Source organism: Oryzias latipes, chromosome 14 (genome assembly GCF_002234675.1).
Source record: "Oryzias latipes chromosome 14, ASM223467v1".
Classification (NCBI taxonomy): domain Eukaryota; kingdom Metazoa; phylum Chordata; class Actinopteri; order Beloniformes; family Adrianichthyidae; genus Oryzias; species Oryzias latipes.
In genome coordinates, this window is record NC_019872.2 from 22,209,999 (window position 1) to 22,235,777 (window position 25,779).

Here is a 25,779-nt window from a genome sequence, read left to right on the forward strand (position 1 = left end):
TTAAGAGATTTTGTTAGATTTTTTTTAATCAGAAGCTCTAGGACTTTTTTTTCTTAAAGAAAAATCTTCAAAGCTTTAAAAACCTGTAGAAAATGACTGTGAAGGACGTTTGGCAGAGAGACAGAGACTTTCCTGTTTGCCACGTTTGGAGTGTGGACAGGCGCGGAAGTCTCATCAGGGCTGCGTGCGTTCGGAGCTGAACTTGCGCAGCTCGTTTGCGGGTTTGCTTGCAGACCGAGCGTCCAGAAGCAGCACTATTTGCGGGGAGGAGGAAGCGCCCAGCCTGTAAAGCGGCACTGCGGCATTGCCGTATCAATGCGCCCCGTTCTCCCTTCCTCGGGATCCTGAAGCTCGGAACCGGGTAGAGGAGGAGGAGGAGGAGGAGGCGCCCTGTGCTGCTCCTTTGCGGGATTATTTGCCAGCCTCAGACCTACTTGCGCTTTATCTTTTGTTATTTTTATTGTTGTGGAAAAAAAAGGCCTTCAACTTCTCCGGATGGGCTTCCCCCCCAACACTCGCAAGGGTTTGCATTTCTTGGTTTTGCATGACGTGTCTTGGAGCTCAGAGAGGCTCGCTTTTGTTGTGTGTGTGTGTGTGTGTGTGTGTGTGTTGTTGTAAATGAGGCTCGCAGCAGCAGCAGCTCCAGCCCGCCGCCGCCGCCGCCGAAGGCTGGATCTCAGAGGCGGTGATCTCCACTGACAGCCCCGACAGAGTCCGTCCAGATCCGGGGAGCGCGCGGCAAAGGCTGCGGAAACACTCTATCATTTCTTCCTTGCCAATACAAGATGTTTGGAGCTGTTTGGTGATGTGTGTGTGTGTGTGTGTGTGCCACCAAATGAGTGCTGGCACGAGGCATCGGGCTAAAGGCGCAGACACATTCAGCTGTCATTCTTTTAGGGTTTAGAGGGCAGCAAACCTGCATGAATTTAAGGAGGAGCTTTCCATAGCAGTGACACAAGATTGTGCATTTATTTGTCCTCAACAAAAAGTCCAACTGGAAACAGGGTGCAGCAGAGCATGTGCTGCAGAATCCAGATGAGCTGCATGACATGACAGCCTGTGTCCAAGGAGACGGTGGTAAAGTTGGAGATGCTGCATGTTGACTGTGACAGATGGATAGCTGGGTGGCTTTGGGTTTGTGTGCTGATGCAGATGAAGGTGGGATTCCTCTGCGCAGCATTTGGAGGCAACGGCTGTCTTAATGAAAACATGCAGAGAGTAAAGCTGCTGTTTCACTGACATCATTGATGAGAGCTGTCAGAGTGGACAAACGGATGCAGTCAGCACCAATGAGCAGGGGGTTCTCAGGCCTTACAAGTCCGATTTTTAAAGAAAATGGGCCAACACACTGTTGAAAGTCATCCTTATTTTTTTTAAAGCAGCCATATTGAGTGTCAAACTGTGAGGAATTGTTTGCTGAGCTTTGTGGTTAAGTGTAGATTTGAGTTCTGCTGGGGTCAGGAAGGTTTTTCTTCGTTTTGTGTCAAAAACCTCCAACTCTCAGTGCAATTAGTCCCCTTTTTTAAGCTGTTGAATGCAAGAAGTTTGTCCTGTTATATAATGAGTGAGGGCTTAAATGAAGAAGGGAAGGTAAATTCAATCTTAGTGGTCGTTTGCCTTCTGCCAGGCAACAATTGAAAATAAGAATTTCTTTTTTTAATCTGCCTTTCCTGGATAAAAATATAAAAGTTTTAGGGCAGTTTGATGACTAAAGGGAGACATTTCTTTAATCATTATCTAAAGCTGCATTTGAAGACCCACTCTGATGGAAAAGAGTTTTTGTGGGTGTTTTTATCATGTTATTGTGGCATTTTCCACAATGGGGAATGTCATATAAAGACAATGAGGCTCAAAATTGCATTTCTGAATATTTATTTTTTCATCTCCGATATCGCTCGCCATTTTTGTTGTACTAGAAATGTTAGATTGGGAGCGTGAAGGGCTGTTAGCTAAGTGGGAGAGAGTGTAAACAGAGAGCTCTCATTCAATGGTGATGGGGAAGGGGGGTGGGCTTGCTCCACCCCAGAACTCCCGCCCACATCTCAGAGGTGAACTTCTAATGAACTACTGCCGTTCTGCAGAGATTCCTTGTCCTTGAAACGACACACGCTCAATGATTTTGGCTAAAAATGGCAGTATCAAAATAAAAAGGGAATGCTTTTACGATAGATCAAAAGATGATCGGAGTGGGACTTTAAATATGATTAATACTGATATTTTCACCGATGCAACATTCAGTGGTTAACTCTGAGTTTTCATAAATTCAATTGGAATTTTTGGGTCTCTCAAAGAAGAGTCAGATTTGTGCTGTAGAAACGATACTACATTTCTGGTGTCACTTGTGTTAGGAAAGGGCTAGAAAAATCTACATCTGCTTTTCTTAGTTAAAAAAGGGAGAAATGACCGACTTTTTTGGAAATTTCAACGTCAGAAAATATGAAATGCTGTGAAGGAAAAAGCTGAAGATCACTCTCACATACTCTCTCAGTGTAAAGAAGCATTGTGTTGTTGCAAAGATAAAGCTTTCACGCCGAATGACTTGTCCGTTCTGGATTATGTCTCTTTTACTGACCTTGCTTTGCGATCACGTTCCAAATGCATGCCCTCTGTCTTTCTGTGTCTTTGTTTTGCAGGAAGGTGAGTTTGCAGTCCTAGGGTAAGAGCAGTGAGTTCTAGCAGAAGAAGGATGGGGTGTCGCCTGCTCACCTCAGCATGGTGGGGCATGTTCACCGAGCAGACGTCCGCATTAACCTGAAAAGCCCTTCCTCTGATGGATTTGGCTGCTTTGTGATAACCTCTGGAATGGATCGTTTTACACAGGATTTGATGGCCCGCCTTTGGGGATCTTTGAGTGGAACCTACCTTGATTGACTCGTTGCTGCTCTTACCAAGGCGTACAATTCACAACTGTTGGATCTAAACAACTGATATCATTGTATGGGATATTGCGGGGGTTTTCTTTGAGGGGCTTTTACACTCAAGTGGAGCTCGAGTGGTGTCACAGTTTGGCTCTTTACAACCTGTGGGTTTTTACTGGGATATTCAGTATGAAGGACACGGATATCCCTCGATCAAGTGGCCTGCGGAAGAAGAGGAAGTCGAGGTCAGAGAGGAACCGGGAGAGGAGAACAAATGGGATAAGGAATAACCACGTTAAAGGCTCAGTGCGCCACCTCTCCTCCGACTCTGAGCGGGAGGGTGAGCGCGCGCCCTCCTCCTCCCGCCCTCGACCCCCACGAAAAAAGCGAAAGGACTCCACTTCCACTGAAGAGGACATCATTGATGGTTTCTCCATTACAGGCTTTATGACCCTGGAGGGTCTGGAGGTGAGTGATTAAGCACCGATAAAGCAGCATCCATTTCCCCTTTTTTGTGTTTCCGTCTTTTGATAAAACACCTAAACATCTGCATATATTTGCCTGTGTGCTGTTTTAGAAGTCGGAGCTTGAAGAACGCTGCTGTTGCCAAAGATTACCATCTGTTTTGTGTACGCTGTTGTAGATATGTTTCTTCAGCCAAGCCTGTGTCCAGGTTAGACGTGTTCAGTGGTGGCAGTATTTGGCTCTCCAGTTTTCGTGCAGCTCAGAGTAAAACATCTATTTGATCCACATTACAACAGTTTATTGTGAGTGGGAGAGATGTATTGTGTAGAGGCTATCAATTCTCCTTGAAATTTGGCACATGTTGCATTTTTGTCAGGTGAATTATGACTCGCGCAGCACAACTGCCACATTTTTCTATATGAATGTGTGACAAGTCAAAGGAAAGATGCTGCACCCAAACAACTGAGCATCTGAAAAGCTGTTTCAGGATAGAATTTCTCTACCGATACAAATAAACCACATATATTCTGATAACGGCAGTGGGGAAAAAAACGCTGTTTAAGTGTGTGTCCGTATCTGATTTATCTCTTTGTTAATGCTTGATTGACAAAGTACCTGGCAGTGGCTCTAAACCTCAAGCACTTTACAAAATGTTGATTGAAATTCCTCCCAGTCTAAGTAAAATCAGAATAATTCATTTGAACAACACTTGATTTCTTTGGCATTTGGAGCGTATGATGGTCATTGAATATTTAATGGTGAGAAAATGCAGCACAAGTAGCTAAACTGATGATCTGAGCTCCTTAATAAAGCTCTATCTTCTCATCAAATATTAGAAAAGCATCAACACTGTCAGATGATAACACGTGCTTCTTCTTTCTTTTATGAGCAGCATAAATACAACAGTCTGACAACACAAAGACCATGCATTTATGTCCCCTCATAAATACTTATTCAGGCCTCTTTTGCACTGTGATACCTTTTGAAAAATGTAATTGTGAGGTCAAGTATTGTAAGAAGTTGTGTATTAGGTTCTCACTTTTGACTTCAATCAGTAATATTTAGGCTTTATCTAGGTCGTCAGCCTCTCACTGTTCTTGTTTTTCTGTTTCCGAAAAATATTCCTTTGCAAATTGAGTTTATAATCTGTTGAAAATTGTCACTCCCAAGTCATTCTAGTCTTCATAATTTTCTAAAGAAATGGACAACGTGTGGTCATGTGATCCATTCATTTCGGTATCGGACCAAGTGGATAATTTTTTTGTTACTAGCCTGACATAGTATTTCTAAACTCTGGCCTTTTCAAAAATGGGGCCTAATGAAGCACAAACACGCGTTGAAACATGCTCGGCTTGTAAAGCTAACGGCATAATGGTCTGCTGTTAGAGGCTACTATGTGTGCATGACGGAAATATCAAATAAGTTTAGTAAACAAGAACACACAATTGTCATAAATAAACAAATGCAGCCACAGAGGTAAGCAGTTTGTGAAACCAGGTTGCAAGTGTGTTTATACACCTTTTGAAAGTTGGACTACTTTGCATTGGAGTCTCTAAAGATTGATATTCTTGTGATAACACGCCACCCTGGGTGGTGATTTGAGAACTCAACTGGTTCCTTATGTTGAGCCCTTCCTGATTTGTCTTAATTGTCCTAATTTCCAGCTGGCTCTCAACTTCAGCTACAGTCAAGATAAACCTCTTTGTCTTCATATTCAGAAAGTATTAGTCCCACTCCAAATGGTCTCATATTTCCTGCTCTGTCCCGTTTTGCTCTCACAGCACAGGAAGACAGTTCCTGGGGTCCAGGACCGGTGGGGTGTTGCACCTCGGCAGTAATTCCGTTCTTGAGAACCGTATTTTCCGTAGTCACCACAACCAAATGATCGGTATTTCTTTAGACTTTGGCACAGAAGTGCTCTTTGAGTCAGTCGATTTTCTGCATATGACAGTAATGTACCAAAAATATTTTGTGTCCTGCACAGCATGCCATTATTGTGATCTCAGTTGACAGTAAAAGATGATTGACATGTTGACCAAACTTTTATTGAACGCTCTCTTACAGCTTGAGTTCAGTTACTTTTTTTTGCATTGATTGCACTCAGTCACTACTACAGAGGATGTCAATATCCTTGCCTTAATGCACTCTAATTAGCCTTTGATGCAATTAATTGTAGTCCTTATAACAAGTCAACACAATATAAATAGAAACATGTACTGTGTGTCTGAGAAGTAAACGTTGAAGTGCCTGTTCTCCATATCTCCGTTAATGCTCTTAACAGAATTGTATGTTTTTACGTTAATGCACAAAAAGAGATTGGCATATCTACACATTTGAAAGAATTAGTCCTATATTTCTTGCTCAGACAAGTGTTAATTTACATGTCATACTTTAAAAGAAATTCTACAAAGTGATTTCCTGGATTTTTGTTGTTTTTCCTTTCTGTCTCTCACAGTTGAAGTGTATCGATGAGTCCAAACTCACCTTTTTCAGTGGGACAACTGGTACTACTGTATATAACACCAACATTTGATTTTATGCAGATGATGAACAATAATACCCACTTAACTGACTCAGTCATGGCAAAAGAATAGACTGAGACACACTGTAGGATGAACAGATTGTCCTAGAAAACATCACAGATCCTTAACGTATTGATTGCTTGATATTGTTTTAGGACATGGATTATCATGTGAAAATTGGGGTTATTGTCAGATCGCAAACGTAGGTTAAGAAGCACCAGCACGTCTCTGCTAAGAATATTAATACGTTTCAACAATTTGTGATTGTGCTTTCATACAAGGACTTACTCAGGGATTTGTAACAGCATCTGACTTGCAGTGTGTAATGAATTCATTGAGAAAATCATCTTTAGGTCACTCATGTGACCTATTTCAAGGGTATTTACAGCTCACTTTTCTCTGGTATGTCAACTTTTCAGCCAGCCCGACACTTCTCTACAGCTTTTATTCACAGTGCATTGAACTGTCAATGTTTCTTTGCTATCTTTCTTGCCAGACTTTTTGAGTTATTCTTGTCATTATTTTGTTCTGCGTCAGTCAGACAAAACATTTCTTTACACCGTTCGCCTGAGTAATCAGATATGTGGTTTACAAAGCCAGAGAAGATCTAAAATGTCCGTTGAGTTCATTTTAACGTTTCCATCCAGCTTTTTCACTGTGCTGATCGGCGTCCAACTTCCAAGCCAGCATCAGGATTGCAGCCCAAGCTGATAATTACTTTAATTGGACGATATTTTGTCAGTTTACAACACCCATAATTGCTTCATCTTTTTCTTGGCAGGCTGCTGCATAAACACTGAACTAAATACATTAACCAGAGGAAGGTAATGTGGAATCAGAGGGATTTAGGAAACACTTTGTACTCAGGAACAAGTTTGACAGAGAGCAATCCAATTATTCTTGTTTACATAATGTGTTTGTGTGTCCTCACTAACTCAGTGTTTGTGGGAACGTGTCACAAACCATTAAGGCTGTATCAACCTACAGGTACGACTTTCACTTTGTTCTGAGGCTGGTTTGGAAGTGAAGGGGTCAGTTTAGCTCAGTGGTCCTAAAACTTTTTCTCTTGTTCCCCTATTTGGAGGAGGAAAAATGTTCTTTCCCCCCCACTGTGAAAAAACTGACAAATAAGCCAGATATGTTCAACTTTAATTCCATATCAAAATCTTAAACATTCCTGCTGATAGAGACTAGAAAAAATGAAATAAAAGATCATTCCCTTTGTAAGAACAATAACATTAAACCGATGTGCCAAAAGCAACACAAAGTTGTGTCAATGGCTGCAATGCGCCTGCTTTGTTCTACACATCTTTTAGAACAAGCAGAATGCCCCCAGCCTTCTGCCCCATGAGTGGATGCTCCCTCTCCACACCCAGCAGAGTCCAGGGTGTGTCTGTGGTGTAGACCTCATCCTCAGGGTGGAGTCTGACGTGATTTCAATCAGTTTTTAGTACTTTATTCTTGTTATTTTTTCGGTTTGGATCACTTTTCTCACAAAAAGTGGACTATTTGTTACGTGGTGCGCCGCAGACCTCGAGTGCAGCGGCAAAGGAAAGTGATATCAATGCTGATGGTCACGATGGGTCAAATAAAGCATCAGTTCAGAGAGAAAGTTCACCTCTTACTTTTTTGTCCAGATGATGAAGCTAAAGTTGGTTTTAAAGAAGCCAGCGCAGTGTTACAAAACATTTAAGCTATGTGACTGGAACTTCTTTTTAGGCGTGCGGTTATCACTGTGCGTTATCACTTTTTAATGCACACCCAGCAGCCAGTCAGAATTGAGTATTTACCTGGACCATGGTACAAAGTAAGTGAAGTAAGACCCGAGGATATGCAGTTTGTAGCGAGTTCTTGGTTAAAAATGGGATATGTTATGCTTTAACTGATGACAAGCCTTTTATTATGTGTCTGCCACAGCAGAGGGCAATTAATGCCAACAGGAGCTAAAAGGAAAAATGCAACTATGTATGTCCCCCCACCAAAAAGGAAAAAAACCCAAAAACAAACAAAAAATCTACAAAGTAGAGAATTCTATCAGCGGAAATGTAGACAACCCCCTCAGTACAAAGTGTCCTCCATCCTCATACAGAAATGGAAAGTCTCTGCATTTACCTTTTTATAGGGGACTCAACAGAACAGTTTTATGACATTTTAATGCTAATTACAGCCATTTTTCTGTAGGTTTACGACAGTTTCCCTAGCATCAGCATAACTAAGGGCACCTAATTACTAAAATGTATATACATTATTGGATATAAAGATTGTCTTGAATAGTTCCTTAGTACATTTGAGGTGGCTGGATGGTTCAGCTAGCTAAGTGTAGGACTGGTACATGGGAAATCAGGGTTGGATTCCCAGTGGGGGCAATGAGCTTGGGCAAGACCCTTTGCGCCATTGCCTAATTATGTAGCATCAAGGGGGCCAGAATCTGGGTCTACCTGTGCCGGTCCCCAGTCAGGATTAAATACAGGGGTGTGTCAGGAAAGGCATCCAGCATAGAAATCTCTGCCAAACCAAGGCAGCTCACAGCTTTATGTGACATATTGAGTGTTGACAGTCTCACTTCTCAGTTGTTTATTTAGTTATTTTTTGGACAAACTCCAAGGTTTTAACTTGTGATGAGTTTGAGATGTGGAACAAAGGTGATCTCACTTAAGTCTACAATGTGCAGAGAAAACGTAACCTGGTTTATATAATATCACGGTTTATTTTAAGAAATTTAGAAAAATAGTTTTGTAGATGAGAGGTTTATGTCTGAAAGTTCAGCTAAGTTTCAGCAAGAATCTTTTGTCAAACAAAAACTAATTTCCATAGGAACAGATGTTCTTGAAGTTAATCAAGAACAGATGTTCTAGATGAACTTCAGCCTGATGAGCTGGAACAAACAAATGAATGTGCGGGAGACACTAAACTAAACATGATCACAAAATGAGCTTCTGGTTTACATTTGATCCACTGAGAGAACAGAGTTTAGGTAAAGCCTATGAAGAGCCCCTTATGTGTCAGCCACGCATTCTATAACCAATGATAACCAAGCAAACTGTTGGATTTTTGTTCCTGATCAACGTGGGAAAACAACGGGACTTTAGTTTTTATAGAAAAACTGAAATGGTCAAATTTTACATCTTTTTGGTAGAAATGGTGATTTTGAGGAAGACTAATAAGGAAGTCTAAGAATAATTAAAAAATAAGAACAGAAGACTTTGTCTTGTTTATTTCTTTTATCTAAAAATCGGTCGGTCCGTCCGTTCGTCCATGGATGGACGCGTGGTATTTAACCAGATCGCTTTGTTGAATTGAGAAGAACTCCTACAGTTTGAGATCATTCATCTATTTTGGTTTGCATTCTGAAGCTCTTACGATTGTCTAACTCTGCAGGAGTTTCTCACCTTTGTTGCAGATCAAAACATGTTGCTTGCATTAACAGAACATTGCGTTCACCATCGTGCTATGTTTTAGTGACGCCTCCTCAGACACACAGACGTGTTGGATTCTGTGATATTGCCTTCCCTGTATAACCCTTGTGCTATCCTACGACCCCACCCTTACATTGACGTGTTCTCCCTACCATGCAGAGGTGGATAAAGGTGAAGAGGATTTCATGTAATACATGGACACCAGTGAAGATCACAAATCATTGAAGAAAAAAAGGATACAGCACACTGTCTAGTGGGTCCAGATGACCCAACTCCCAACGTTAAAGTGCCTAGGATAGCACAAGGGTTACACAAGGCTGTTGTGACTTTCTAATCTCCTTCTTTTAGTGGCTGGTTCTGTTCCGTTTAGAGCCAGAACCAAGCAGTGAGCTGAACTGTCAGCAGCTTCTGTCTATCAATGCAACTCAACGATGTTCACAAATGCAACCAATGGAAAGGGCAGAGCTGAGTTTCCCTCCTACTGTGTGATGAACTTTCTAAATAAAGTCCTTTTGAAGGATGTTAACAAACGGGTGTATATTGTTGCCATAAAGGGAGGAAGAAATTCATATGATCATTTAGCAATACTTCAGTAGCACAAAGGTTTTCAGATCATTTTCTCACAGTTTCTCTCAATATGGTTCTTGTTCAAGTATAACAAACATTTTGAGCTGCCTTAGTCAAAAGATTTTCATTTTACTGGTTTTGTGTTTGCCTTTTGCTTTTCCTTTAAACCTTAGTCAAAATGCATAGCTTTGAGCCAAGCTGTGTGTTTGTTTACACCGTGTTTCTGACCTTAGTGGTATTTAAATAGAAGCATCTTCAAACACACCATGCACTACTCTTTGCTTTGCTTTTCTGGGGAAGAAAAAAACTTTGATGAGGTCAGACCCCTGGAGGTGTTTGCCTGTGCTGTCACCATGGAGCCAAACTGCTCCCAGGCCTACTTTCCATGTGCTCGCTGATGTCCTGGCTTTGCGCTTTGTTTTTGGTTTTTCTCACATGCGTGCTTTCCGTTTTGTGGGATCAGAGATGTAAAAGCAAACATGCAGAGGGAGAAGGGCCAGAGAGAGACTTTTGGAAGAAATAGAGACACAAAGAAGGACCCTTCCTCCGTGTTTTTATGATTTTCCCCTTAAACACAGTGAAAGAGTTTGCCTTCCAGCAAACTGGTGACAGCTGAGCATGTTTAGATCATTTGAATGACCCCCTGGGGCTTTCTTTCCTGTTAGAAAATCCAGTTGTACAGTGTAGCACTTATTTTTAAATAGATGTTACATATTATTCTACATGGCATATACATGATTCAGTACTTCTCTTAGGCTTTTTAAAATAGTTCCCCAGGCTCAAGGTTCTTCTAGAACAAAAGCTCTGCTCTGATAGGCTTTAACCCTGGTTCTGAGAGCTAACATTTACTCCAAAAGTCATTTACCTACTTAACTTGGCTCGAGCTTCACTAAACAAGCCACAGCCTGGCAGGAAATGAGTTTGTTCTTTCAAGGTGAGTGGAAAGTCCATTGTTATAAAGGAGAGCCAGACGATTTATAACTCTAGGCAGAATGAGGAGGATCAGCATGAAGGGGATGAATTTCTTTTTGTCTTTTATTATTTTTTTAAATCTTCATTTTCTCTGGCTGTCACCATCTGTGCCTTAAACTCGATGGACTCAGTGTTCCTTTGATCAGTCAACCAACAATGAAAATACCCAAAAGTTTTATATTCAGCATTAGACAGACATGGCAAATAAAGATGCATGAATAGGCCCTGAATGAGGTTATGCCATAATCTCTGATAACATTAGTATAGATTTTTCTAGAGTAAAAAGTTTTATTTTAGAACCTTTAAAAAGTTACAAAAACAAACACATTTACAGTCTATGGTGAACAAAAGTAGTAATAGTATACAAAACAAGCAACACTAACTCAATGACACATGTTGGAAATTGGACTTCTGTTTCTGCATGTTACAGCTCTTTACTCTTTACTGTTATCATTTTCCTGATAATTCTCTTTTTTTTTTGTGGTGCAACTTTTTCAAGCTCTAAACTGACCATCCAGATCCAGATGCCTCAATAAAAGTATGTGGACTCACGTCCAATGTGTGAAACATTACAGGGGCTGTATCATTCAAAATCAACTATTTTTTTGGTTTTAAGTGTATTATAATGTTCTTTCTACACAAAAAATAACCCCAAAGCGGCATTTTGATTCATTCACGCATTTCTAAGTATTCCTCTAAAACCTGCTCTCTGAGCACCCCCCCCCCTCCCAATCCACAAAAATGAGCGGGTTTTCACATTGTGACGTAGAAAAGTGAGGAACAGCCGCGAAAATAACTTGCATATATTTTTTAAATCATTCTTTAGTGTGCTAAAGGTAATGTATTATGATCTAGTTTCCTCTGAAAGGCTCAAGAATAGCATGATCTAGGCCCTTTAAATTGACAGATTCTCCAGTGCCCGCTGGAAGGGGCGTGGCCTTCTAACTAGCTCACCCCTGGGAGATTAAAGTGGTTCTTATAGAAATGGTAACTCAGACTAATCACTGCTTATGTCCATGTCTTGAAAAAATAGTGACTGAATTGACTTCATGTGGTTGGAGCTGGACCATATTCTATCGGTGACGTCACACTCAGTCAGCCCAGTTCTCGAATAGAATAGAATAGAATAGTACTTTATTGATTCTAAGGGACATTATTGTTTTCAGTAGAACCAAGATTTCAAGATTCAACAATTTGAGGTGCTCTATATACAGTCGGTGAGTTTAACCTCCAATCCAATTGCTGTTTCAAAGTGTCTAACAGGGAGGCATTTACTGTCTTTTATGATCCAAATGTAGATTTGAACCTACACCCTCCCATTCTTGGGGTAAACACTATTCCACAACAACACAAGTGCCTGGTCCATAAGTGAACAGATCAGTTTAATAAAAATGGCTTGGGTTCACACCTCCTTATTATAAAGCTTCTACATTGAAGCTATATAAACAACAGTTTAAGATGCAGACCTCCTGCTTTCAGACAAATGTATTCCAGAGGATTCAATCGGCAAACAGTTCCTTAACAAGAGAAGCGTAGCAGGTGTGTGACTTGTTTACCGAATATAGAGGCAGAAGTTAGAACAGAACACCTACATGTCAACAATTGTGTATCTGGAACCTCATTTCTTGTCTAGAGACAGAAAAGGTGTGAAAAAAACAAACTGACTGGCATGCTGTGGTCATCGCTTCGGAAACACGTTTTTAGCTAAAGACAAGATTGCTCTGACATTATCATGAATTTCCAGAATGAATTGTACAAATAACAAAAATCATAAATTGGGATTGAGTAAATGGTTAACCCATCAGCCTCTGTTGGAATGTAACTAAATGTTGACATTCTAGAAGTGTGTTAATGCATCCGTTTTTTGTTGGAAGTAGATCCGCTCCATTTTTACCTGTCATGGACCAACAGAGGGTTGGGAGAATGCTGATGGACTACAAAAAGTGAAAATGTATTTTACTGCAGGCTACAAATCTCTCTTCAAAAGTAGAGTAGGGCCGCTGAAGGATCCATGGATCATCATACCTCATAGATTAAGTCATCATTGTGTGCAGGTGGATGACTCAGGACCAATGCAGCCAAAGGTCATTGATGAGCTGTCAGATCGTTGATTATCAGCTAATGGCTCCTGAAGATGGACTCTTGACATTTGAAGAGCTGGAAAACGACGGGTCTCCGGCATTATCTTAGAAGATCAAGTTGGATCATTAAACCCACAGCCAACATTTCCTCGTTCTCAAACAGCCAAAGGAAAATGATGCACTGCAGCTAAACAGTGTGGCACTGCCAGCCTCTCAGAACCAGGTGATTCGCTGTGGCGTGGCCCCATGTCTGCCTGCAGGACGGATGCAGCACAGGAGAAGTAAAACACATTAACAAGAAAACTATTATCAAATTAAGAAACCATTGCGGTGTGTCACACAAATGTTACAAGAAAGTCTCACTCCACAAACATCAGATAATTTTTTTTACTGAAAAACAAACTTTTTTTTTTAACATGTTCTTGTGGCTTTTTCTCAAAACAGAGGACATTTATTATAAAAAAGAAGCTCAAATTGCATTTCTTATTATTTCTTCACTCAAATTGTTGTTAATCAGGAGCTGATTGAAAAATGCAGTTTAAAAAATAGCTCCCTGTTCCACTTCATTATGATGCATCCACTTGTAGACAAATAGATCCATGAACATCTTTGTGTTCCTCGTCTGAGCTGGAATCTGAATCAGAACTGTAAGGCTGAATAGCTCCAATGTTGCTCACCACTTTTTGCTACACCGTAATATTAGGTTTGGGTTGTGAGGGGCTGTAAGCTAGTGGGAGAGCGTTTTAACAGGTGGATGATGGGAAGTGGGGAAAGCGTACTCTGCACCACAACTCAGAGATGAATTGCTGATGAAATCCTGCCGCTCTACAGAAATTATGTCCTAGAAAACGATCTTTACAAGCTTTAAAACTCTGTTTCTGATTTCCAGCTCCACACACATTTGTCTTACATATCTTGTCTTGCAGAAAGCTGGTTTTGAGCTATTTGCTGTAGGTTTTAGATACACATATCGTCTCATTCAGTAGTTTACAGACCATTTTAAGGAAGGATTTTTTTTGCACACTTTTCAATTTATTAAAAATTCCAGCAACAGAAAAATAACTTGTTTGCAACTCTAGAGGAAACTGAGATTTCTCAAATGTCTTAGAGCATTTTAGGAAGTCTTTTTGCAAATTCCTTTCCAAGTTTGAGGCAAGCTGTTGCGCTGTGGATGTGTCATGTTTGTTTACGGACACATTAATTAGTCATGTTAAGCGCTGTTTATGGGATAATAGAGTATAAAAGGCCTGAATGTATTAATGGAGCTAATACTGATTCTCAGGCAGTATTTAAAAAGACAGTGTGACTGTTGTTGAGATTTATTATTGGCGATGTAGCTATATTTTTGTTCCAAAGCTGAGTTTTAATTGATGCCAAACCTACGTCTCCTTAAGTCCACAGTCTCCTTGACATTTATTGATGTGTCACACAGCCTGAAACTTAATTACAGTAACCCTTTTCAAAAATTAGCACAGGGCCAGATATTTAAAATAACCTGTCTGGATGAAGGAAATAGTGCTAGTTCAGGTCCTTTCCTGTTTTTTTCCAGCTCCGTCTTTATTCTGCAGGGCTCCAGGAGAGATATGTGAGGGGCAAAGAGATTCATGTTTGCAGAGGCTGATTGTAAAAGGCCATCTCTGAAGCGTAACTGTGGCCGGAGTCCTACTATATCTTCAGTGGGTAATGGCTCCATCACCACTGTCCAGGAAAGACATTTTTCCGTCTTTAGAGGAGCCTTTTCATTCCTAAAAGCATGGCGCATACTCATGGAGGCACAGGTATCAACTGCGAGGCTCCATGTGGCTTTGTGTGTGTGTTTTTATGGTGCTGCCTAGGGACTTCTGGACAGAGCAGCGCACAGATCTTTACTTGCAGCTTTGAACCTTTGATCCCCCCTCACCCTTTTCTGATGCTTCTTTCAAGAAGAGCCAGCTGACTGCTGTTTCCAACTCCATCTGCTTCCATTCCAGCAATCTCAATAAAAACCTCAATACACCGCACTTTAGTTGTTGTTTAAAATAATTGTTTCCCCCTTTTTTTGACTGATGTGCTAAGAATACGGCTAGTAATTTGACGTTTGTAGTTTAGGACTTGGTTTTGTTGATGGTGATAGATTGTAGGTCTGCACAATGAATGGGAAATTTATCGTCATCACGATATCAGCCTTTGTGATAAGACGGGGTAAACGGCTTCCCCTTAAATGCTTCAATCTCATGGCAGCTCAAAGTATTTAACAAATTAAAAAAAGTGCTTGATGCATTTGACCAATCAGACGGGCCCTTCACATTGTTGACAAATCAAACTGAGCCCTTTTATGTTATGTTCCTGCCTCCTACGTAGACGTGGGTCAGTGAAAGAATAATTTAAATGGAAATGATGTATTGGTTGTTTTTTGTTTGGCTATTTGTTCATGTGTGGAAAGTCCTCGTCATCACATTATTGATTGCTTATATGTCTCATCACAAGTGTTCCTCAGCTCTAGTAGATTTGTCCGTGGTGTGAAAACTGCTTTAGGTCCGTCACTAATGTCCTTTACAGGAAGCCTAGCTGATCCATGTGAAGTACTTAGGTTGTACATGCACTTTGATACTTTTTAAAGCAGCAGGAAACATTTGGCTTTTGGTATTTTTATGCAGTAGTGATCCAAACAGAACCAGTTTTTAGACTTATGACTCTTTCCAATTTACAGTTATTCTTAGAGTAATGGCCTTCTTGTCCTGAGAAATTCAACTTCACTTCAATCTATGGCAGAACTAACGTTAGAAGAAAAACACACTGGCCCAGTTAACAAAAAGGGTTAACTGGATCACTTTGAAGACTTGAATTCCATGAAGCTGGTTAGGCTTGAAGTGGAGAGAAGAAGGAAAGCAAAGCAGGTTCAAAGAATGTAGAAGTATATTCAGCCAGATTATACCTGAGTTCAGTTTACAAATTGTTTTAGTTTTTATTTGTTTTTTGATTTCTTCTCAGCTTTTAAATTATTCTGTTGAGGTTAAATTGTATATTTTCCATTCTAATATGAACAATGAAGGTGTACTACAATGATGAAATGAACCAAAAATAGCAATTACACTTTTTTCTCTTGTAAAGTGTAGGAATACGACCCTCTTGGTCAGTGGTGATTATGTTTCCCTCCATATCCCACATGGGTGACTCGTGAAGGGAGACTGTGTGTGGAATGGGGACTGGTAGCTGATCGACGTTTATTATGAGTCGCATTTGGCATGCAAGCCGCACTTTGGACATGCCTGCTCTGTATGCTTTGGATTCCTAGTGGATGAAGTTGCATAGAAACATACATCAAGCATTCAGGGTTCTTTACGAGCTGCGAATATTTGAGACTTTTTTTGGATAAAAATGTAATTCATTGAAGCTTCCATTGATGGTGATGTGTGTTCGTGCTTTGCACACACAACTATGTATCTATGTACCAGTGTACTCTGTGCTGGCAGTATGCTTCATTCAGCATGTGTTGGTATTTTCTAAAGGGAAAGTGACAGAGAAACAAAGGGTGCTCTTATGTAAATGCCAGCAGGGTCCTTGTTGATTTAGCACTTCCCAGGGTGTTTTTGTGGAAGATTGCACACACGCTGGCTTGCATTAATATATGCTCTCCAGCAAGGAGGGTTTAAAATGGCTTTACTTTTGCCAGCTGATATCAGGGTTTTAGCAACATAGTGTAAGCACTGAGAGGGAGCAGCCCATAGGCTATCCACGCAACTCTTATCACCCTGCAAGCAGAACCTATGATAAGCTATTAAGTTTTTCACAATAGCCCGCTCTGTTTTCTCCTGTTTGTGCCGTTTCCCTGTAGAGGATAGGAGAATAACCCCAGGCTGCCAATTACACAGGCTGAGTAGGTTATTGGTGTGTAAGCCTCTGTCATCATATCTATTGAGTTAGAAAAAAAATGCTGGAGAATCAATTGTCTGTGTGTCAGTGAGCGATTTCAAAAAGCAGGTATGTCTCGGCAGAGGCTTTATCTGCTTCAGAAATACTGACTCCCCTGTTAAGAAAGAAGACATTTAAGTCTTATCTTTAGCCCTTAAATATATACAGAAGTTAAAAAATAGACGTTTTTTTCAGTTTAGACCAGGAAGAACAATAACTCATAGATATCTTCATGGACCTTTAAATATATTCTCCTTTTTTGAGTGTCAGACCAGTCAGCTATTGTTCTTCTTCATCAAAGAGTTGATCCAAACATGGAAAGGTTAAAACCAAAATCGCTAAAACTTAAGTAGTACAGATGTCAGGGTTGGTGCTTATCAATCTATACTTCAGTACCAGCTTTAATCACTGTAGTAGTTTAGTTAAATTATTTATATGTTCTTTAAGTTATTTTAATCGTGTTAAGTTTTTGTTTTCTTATCAAGGTTTATGTTTTGCTTTTAGAAATGCTGGTTTGTTCTGTAATACCAGGTTCAACTTTCTAATGATTCACAGTTGCTTCAGTTCATTATGATTCCTCCTTTTAGTCTTGATCAAGCAGAAACCAGCTGAAAACCATCAGCAGCTCAGGTCTCCTGCCCTTTTGTCTGCCGTGTTTCAGCTTTGGTTGACAGTCATGGTTCTGTTCATTTATTTTTCACATTGAAATGTATTGATTACATGTTTAAAGTCTTTGCTATCTCCCTCCATGTTTGGCTCCTTTACAACCACAGTTTCTGACTTAAAGCAGGTTAAGGCTTTTCACTTTATCGTGGTCTTAGAGTTGATTACATAACTTTGTTTTCTCTGCCATTTTCTGCAATCACTGTCAATTTCTTTTCATTCCTTATCGCAATAAGTTATAAAGCAGTGATAAAGTATATAGAGCACTAGATCATGTTTGGGAAAACTAGATTTTATTTTGAAAATATCAATAATCGAGACCATCTTGTCAAATACTTGGTATGGTACACAACTCCCTGATGATCTATTGAACTCATTGTATTTGTATCTGCGCCCCATTTATTTATCTTTTAAAAAACAGTATTGGTGTGAATGTGTGGGTGGCTGTGGCCCAACAGTAGCTGGGATAGGCTCCAGCAACCCCTTGGCCCCGAGAGGAATAAATGGGGTTTGGAGAATGGATAATGAATGAACCAGGATTGGTCATTTATATATGTTTATAAATGACATAAACCACAGGTTTATAGTTAGTCTGTAACTGTCACAACAGCTGCTGGTGGAGACAACAACCATAGACGTTTAATTTCTCTGTAATGAATACCTGTATAGAATTTTTCAACACGGTGACTAATTTGTCGAAATCTAATGAATATTTAGACATTGTCTTTGTGTGTTCAGTCTAACAGAGTTTAGGATTCCAGCATCAGTCTAGACCATCTACACCTTAAATGGTGTGAGACAGCCCCATGGCAACTAATGCTGAGACGATCTGGCATGCTTCATGCTGGAGAGCTTCCTTCCACTCTGTCTGTTTATGCTACATTAGCGTCATGCCACACAGTTGACGTTTAAGAGAAGTCCATTAATCTGTGTCCATGTAACCTCATGTTTTCCTCAGAGTGGAAAATGTTTGGTTTCGTGCCCTTGAGGGGCTTGACTGTAGAAAATTCAGCAGGCACAGCTCTGAAGACGTGAAACTAATTTAGTCTTAGCTCAGCAATTTCTGAAATAAAATTACCTGCTCTCAGTCTGTAGAGATAAAGGTTCAGCCTCTTATCCCATCTGTGGTTGGTACCGTGGTCGTCCGCTTAGGCCCTGTCTTCAGTGTGTTGGTGGAAGGGGTTTGGATCACAGCTCTGGGACACAGGAAGTTGGGCTCTGCTATTGTTGTCTTCAGTCTTTTTCAGGATGGGGTTCAAGGCTCCCACCTTATTGTTGTTTTTGGAGACTTTTTCTTTCTGAAGCAGAATCCCAGCTTTTGCCCACTGCCTCTATTTGTTTACTGCTGCTTAGCTTGAAACCATCATCAACTATCCAGTAATGCAGCAGCGAAGAACAAGGTATGGTGTTCAACGATGCCTCATTGTAAGGTGTGAAGGTAAAACTGATTATTTGTTATAAAAATAAGCAGACTTTTTAAACACACGGTTGTGTCCGTAATTCATCGGGAATGGTGGTGTGGAACACCTGAATGTAGAATGTGAATAAAAGAAACGTAAATAATAAGAAAAATAAAGTAAAACACTATTTAAAAAGACTGAACTTTGGGATTAAATGTTAGTGTGACAAAAGGTGACATCAAAAGCAGTCAAAGCAAAAAAGATGCCGATGAAAATTGTCAGGGAAAAAAACATTTTAACGAGACAAAAAGGCAATTATCTGAAACAATCAACTGGATAATTAAAAGTAAAAGTTAACTGGAAGGAAACAGAAAAAATAAGAAGAAATCATATATTTAGAACAAAAAAAAAAACATGACGTCAATGAAAAACTAAAAACCTGATAAAGCTAAACAAAAATACACAGATCCCTGTTGAAATACTCCAAAATGTGCATTAAGGGCTCACACAAATAATTGCACTGATATGGAGAAAAAAAAAAAGAACTGACACTCCTACTGAAGTGTCAAGGACTACAGCATACACAACGATAATGGGAGTTAACGTGGCTCGGGTGTTCACAGAAACGGAGCAGAAATCAACACAGATTTATTTTCTTTAGATAAGTCTTCAGACAACTAGCTTAAAGAATCTGTCTGCGGTTAGATTTTACACACCTGACAGGAAATTCTCTGCATTAACCGATTCCCTGAGGGAGCAGTAAGCTGCTGCCACAGCCGTGTTCAGGAGCCATTTTGGTGGTTTAAATCCCCTCAATACAACCCCTGATGTTGAGAGTGGAGCGGGAAGTCTGTGGAAGGATGCTGTGAGCTGCTGCTACTTTCAAATGTTTGATTCTAATAAAACACTTAGACGTAAAAGGTACAAAAACTTACAATAATCAATGGCATCCATTTACATTTAATATCAGTGCTTAGTGAGAAGGGCTGACTTAAATAGGTGTTCCTAAAATGTTCAACAAGAGGGCGTCATAGTGGCGTAGTGGTTAGTGCTCTCGCCTCACAGTGAGAAGGCTCTGGTTTGAATCCCAGCTGGGTTCTTTCTGTATGGAGTTTGCATCTTCTGGACACTCTGGTTTCCACCCACACTCCAAAAACATGCTTCATAGGTCAATTGGTAAATATCGCCTAGGCCATAGGTGCGGATGTGAGTGCGACCCTGCAACAGACTGGTGACCTATCCAGGGTGTACCCCACCTTTGCCCAAAACTAACTGAGTCTGCTTCAGTGACCTTGTAACCCTGAAAGGGATAAAGCAGCTTCAGAAAATGGATGGATGGATTCAAACAGACAGGAGGGAACCAGAATTTCTGCCTTGCAAACCAAGTTCTCAACTACAACTCGTGACTGGAAACACCACGTTGTATTTTGAGCATGTGCGTTTCCGGCTTCATGATTACTGTTCATGTATTGTGCAACAGGCTTCCCCAGACCAAAAATGCCCTTTTTTATGGTCCGTTAGTTGGTTTCACGGGTTGCAGGCATCTTACAAAGTTGAGGATTCACCTTCCAACCAATGAAACCGTAATTGAGAGCAGTTCAAGACAGGTTCAAGCTGGAACTGTTTTTGATATCTTCCTAAACTTTGAGCCCCACAGAACATCACAGAAATGAGGTTATGACTGAATGAATGAAGCTTTATTTATATAGCACTTTACAACTCTTTCAGGGTACCAAAGTGCTTTACAATAAAAGAAAGGGAAACATGTATAACCTAAAAAAAATGCTCGAACCCATTTTGGAAACTCTGTCTCAAAACTGTTTTCACAATTTAAAGGGTAGGCGTGGCAGCTCAGAGAGATACTGGCCTCCACTTCAGTGCTGTGGACTCATGTTGTGATGTCTGAGCCTGCCATCTTTTCTCTGGGCTCCCCCCCCCAGTGGGCCGATGAGAATGAAGCATTGATTGCCTTTGTGCAGATGAAGCACAATGCATAATAATATTGACCTGATTCCTGGCCAACCCTTTTAAAGGTTAGACAAATCGTCATAGGCAATTTGCCTGATACTGAGCTGTTAGTTTCCCTTTGGAATGGACAAAAAAAAAAGAGTAATTCTTTAGATTATACGGTGTGTAGTCTTTGGTCTATTTTCAGGTTGTTTTCCAGATGATTGTCAGATTGTTTGGAGTCAGAATCATGCGTCTTAGAGCATATTTTATGAAGGAACTTGTGTTGACAGAAGCAGTGAGTGGTTCATACTAACTTAACGCACTGCCTTTTGGAACCCAAATCCCACTAAATTCTAACATGCAAGTCCTCACTGCAAAATCTCCACACGTGGTCTTTGTTATTCCTTAAGACATGCTTTCTGTTGTTTCCTATTAGATGCAACACAATTCCACTAAGCAGACTATGCTTATATGTATAAATATGTATAAAAGAAAAGCTGTTTTAACCATTGACTGTATAAGAGAACTGGACTACAGTAAGTGATCCCTCCCCCCAGGCATTCAAAACATTTCAAACAGTGCCTTCAAGAAGCCAGAATCCCATAGACTGCTACAGAGAAATAAACAGCTTTTAGTTAATCAATCTATTGGTCAGGATAACCAGTCTTGATCTTTGTTTTTTTTAACATGTTCTTGCTAATCCTAATTTTTTTCATTAGATTTTTTTGTAGTGCAAGTTATTCGTTATAAACTGACCAGTCAAATCCTTAAATAAAAGTATTTGGTCTCACATCAAACATTTAAAGCGCTTGACTGATAGTTTTCATGTAGCCCACTCTTGAGTGGTAGGGGTCTGGCCTTGCAACAAGGTCACTCCTGATTGGTGAGAGTAGTTGCCTTAGAAAATGTGGAAATGTGGACTGGAATAAAAAGTATGTTTATGTATGTTTATGTGTATATATATATATATATATATATATATATATATATATATATATATATATATATATATACATACATAAACATAAAATGTAACAGATAAGTAAAAAATAATAATAATACAAAAAAACAAAACAAAAAGGGGTTTATACAAATATACTCCCTGGTTATCCGAAGATTCATAAGCTCGTTTTGTAATAGTGAAACCTTTCCAACACGAAAGGCCTTCAGCTCTTATCTGTTGCTCAGTTGTTGGACAGGACAAGTTAATAAAAAATAAAAAATAAAATAAAAAAAGAAATGTGTTCTCAGACCGACTTGGACCAATGGAACAATCATCGCTTACTGGCGATTTCTGGTCCATCATGGCAACGGCCCATCACAAAATAATGGCGACTGAACTGGAGCCAGAAGTTAGCCATTTTTTATGAGTGACGTCACACTCACTCTGTCCAGTTTCCAGATAAGGTCAATGGTTTTAACCCAATATTCAAGACAGTGTTCCCTGGTTTATTGCAGGAGTTACTTTCTAAAAATAACTAACAAAGTTGGATTTTAGTTGTTTTAAAGCTGTAAAACTTCTCACTACACATTTTAAACACTTTTCTCAGACAGACATAAACATTTCCAATGCTCTACAGCCATGCAGAGCAAAGTGGGCTGTAAAAAAAATACATGCAAGTTTTCACTGAAAAAAATGTGAAACAGCTAGACCACCAAAGGTGAATCCTGATATACCAAAGCACCGTATACTATTTTGCCCCAGTTGGTAACTAAAGTCAATTAAAATATCTTTGGTTTTAACTCCTATATGGATATCTTCTCGTACTTTTTCCTTTATCAATTTTTGCTACGCCCGTTTTGTAACCCGTCACTAACTTTCTTGTATATCGTGCACAATGACTATAAAGTCTTTCATGCAGAGGAAGCTCCTTTTCTAGCACCATGTGACTGGGAGGTTCAGTCTGATAGATCCATTACTGAACAGAAATCTTCTAATAAATTATTGAAAATCTCTGTTTTTAACCTCTGGCTAACATTCTTATCTTCTCAACCTGTTATGTCCTTTGTGAAGCGGAAATTGCTTACTCTTATTACTGCATTCTCATCTGCTGCGCCGTTTGAAATGTGCTGATTAAAAAGAATTTAAATGGACTTTGCACTTGCACTTATCTGCAATTATTTGATGCTCCTTTTTTTAATAGGGACTATTATTTTTAGCTTCTAATGAACTGTCAACAGTCGTGACTTGCTGCCAAGAGTCAGAACAAGGCTGGCGCACAGTACCAACCAACAGAATAATGATGTCTTGATTATTGTTTTTGCATTAAACGGTTATCACAGTTTGGGCTTCTGTTTCTCACTGACAAACAGTTTATTAAAATGTCGCCCGCCTGCAGTTTGGCTGAAACAATTGTTTAAAAAAATGATTTCGAGAGGCAAAACATTTCCCCTCATGAAATCAACAATTAGCACACAACTGACACACAACTTTAGCATGAACTGGAAAGATGTGTTTCACATGTGCAAAAAGAAAATGGTAGTTTGAAGGATGGAAGAATTTCCACCAGAAGGACATGTTTCCGTCCATATGTCTGCCCGTCTGTCCGTCCGTCTGTCCATCCATCAATCCCCTATTTCTGCTTTGTTCTTTACAGGGTAATCAGGATGCTTGAATCTATTCTGGCTATTTTTTGGGTAGGGAGGTAAACACCACTACATATTTGGCCGGTCCATCACAGAGCTGCACACACAAATGGACACTCATCTCATCAAGCCTGATTTTAGATTCTTGGAGTTTGTTTAACTGAATTCAAACTTAATCAATCTTGTAATGTCAGGAAAATACACCCATGTAATTTATTTGGGAATTACTCCTGCTCCCATACTCTGAGTTGATTTCACATTAAGTCAGAAACTGTTCCACTGTTTTCTTTTCCCTATAACATGCCATTCTGCTTTTATATCAATGTTTGACATGCTCATATTTCTTTGTCACATTTTTTTCCTCTCAAGCTTCAGTTCCAGCTGAGTTCATGTGTGTCTCAGAAACTTTAATGAAAGCAAGATGATCTGGGGCTCAAAGGGGTAAACTCTAAGCCTGGAGTCTCCCTAGGATGCAGCAGTGATCATCACTAGCTTCATACTTACTGTTTAGCTGTTAACCAGTAGATGTCTTTGTTTGATAGTCAGCTAAACATTAAAGTCCCTCTCCAGTCATCATTTTGAATAGCGTTCCCAGTGATCTTTATATTATGATTATACAATTTTTACACAAAATCAAAAAAACCTGGGATGTAGTTTCTGCAGGAGCGCATTAGAAACTTGCCCGAGTTCCAGTGGTACAACCCCACCCCCCTTCCCTCCTCGTTGCTGAGAGCTCTCTGTTTAAGGGGAGCATGGAACTTGTGTCCCACCCAATGTATTTTCTCCATAACAAATGAGCTCTTTTTCAAACAACATTTGTCCACAATTGTTGTTGTTCTCCTTTTGGCACATCCAATCAGGAGTCCTCACAGCGAATCAGCCTTTACTGGTTCGCACAGGGGGTTTGGCAAATTGTTTACGCTGGATGCCCTTCCTTCCGTAATAGGTTTAAAAATACTCAAAGAATTTTAATTTCTGCATAAAGTTTTAGTTTGTGCACAATTTTGTGTTTATGCATACATTTCTTATTGGCAGTTATCTTACGGCAAAAGCATGCCTCATCACATCATGTGCGTAAAGTCAGGGAGACTTGCGATCTATCCATCATTGTAAATAGTCAAATATAGCTTAGTTATTTTTCTTGAAGTTTGGTGGTGAAATTAGGTTTGCTATGGCAACGCAGCATCACCAAAGACAAACGACACAGGAGAAGATGCAGCTGCAGAGTTCTTACATGCATAAAATCATAAAGTGGTGTTTCTCTTATCTTTTATTACCCAAGATTGTTGTATCATTGCAGTGCCATTACATCAAATGCAATTCAAGTGTCTTATGTTATATATTTATGAAAATACAATGGAGGAAATTGAAGGGACTTCTTTTGCATCTGAACTGCTATTCTCTGAGAGTAAAGCAGCATGTGATGAGTTTCAGGAAGTGATGGATGGGTAATAAATTGCCCAATCAAGACCCTTTGTTCAGATACAGGAATTCTCATTAACCTTAAATGATCAACAATGATCCAAGCATACGATCTGCCCGATCCTCATCCACAAAGCACTGAACTAGAAACTGGACGAATAGCGCTCACCGTGACACAGGATCAAGCAGAAGGATTAACGTTTAGGTCACTGCATCCATCAGCACTTCCCTCTAAATGCACTTTCTTAGCAACACCTGTGGCTGTCATCAGGTGCCATTCGGGTCTGCAGCTTCTGTGTTTTATCTGGTAAAAGAAAAAGTAGCGTAAAAGACAGTTGATCAAAAACATTGAGACAATCCCGAGTTTTAAATGTGTTTGTAATTCCAATGCTTTCAGAGTTAGATCAAAAATCTGCTTTCAACGTGAAGACGATTCATTGTTTTTTAAGTTTCATAACTTTCCATCTGTGGGGTAGATTTAAGCTTCTGCTTTAGCTAGCTCTTTTTACATCATAACACGAGGAAGGCCTCAGTAACCAGGCTCGGGGTGTGTAAAGCCCCAAATTACTGTAGGCTTGTTTATGCTGCCAGTTCATCACTGATCAGCTTTTTTATGAGTGAAAAAGGCTGAATTTTTGTCCCTGGGCCTTCGACAGTCACTGGGCAAAAGATCCTCTGGTGCTGTACAACCTTTTTACGAGTTTACATAATTCATCAAAGTTCATTTGGAATAAAAGATGTTATCTGACACATTAACCTCAGAAGGGACGTCACAGGCTACATCTGCAAGGACGTTCCCATAAATACGCTGAATAAAAATGTTAGCAAATGTCGAGTCTGTTCTAATTTTCTGGAACATTCATATTTTTTTACGTTCCCCAGGAGTGGAAAACCTGCCGAGTTTTTAATGGAATGCACACTCCAAAAGCTTTCCATACTGCTGTCAATTAGTTCCATGTTTTTCTGTAATAAATTTTTTTCCTGAA

The 25,779-nt window shown here is 39.9% G+C and overlaps 1 protein-coding gene across 8 annotated transcripts in view; it reads left to right on the top strand.

Moving 5' to 3' along the window:
• The first annotated feature begins 328 nt into the window (after positions 1-328).
• Positions 329-25,779, top strand: part of auts2 (AUTS2, activator of transcription and developmental regulator) — a 356,245-nt gene continuing 330,794 nt past the window's right edge. For 6 of the 8 annotated variants that reach the window (XM_011483793.3, XM_011483792.3, XM_011483795.3 and 3 more), the window contains exons 1-2: positions 329-523; positions 2,634-3,326. In XM_011483793.3, the coding sequence (XP_011482095.1) occupies positions 3,048-3,326 (279 nt within the window). In that variant the 5' untranslated portion in view covers positions 329-523; positions 2,634-3,047. Of the gene's footprint in view, positions 524-654; positions 3,327-25,779 lie in introns of those variants that run through there. The other 2 variants (XM_020709076.2, XM_023962505.1) reach the window with 2 other exon arrangements.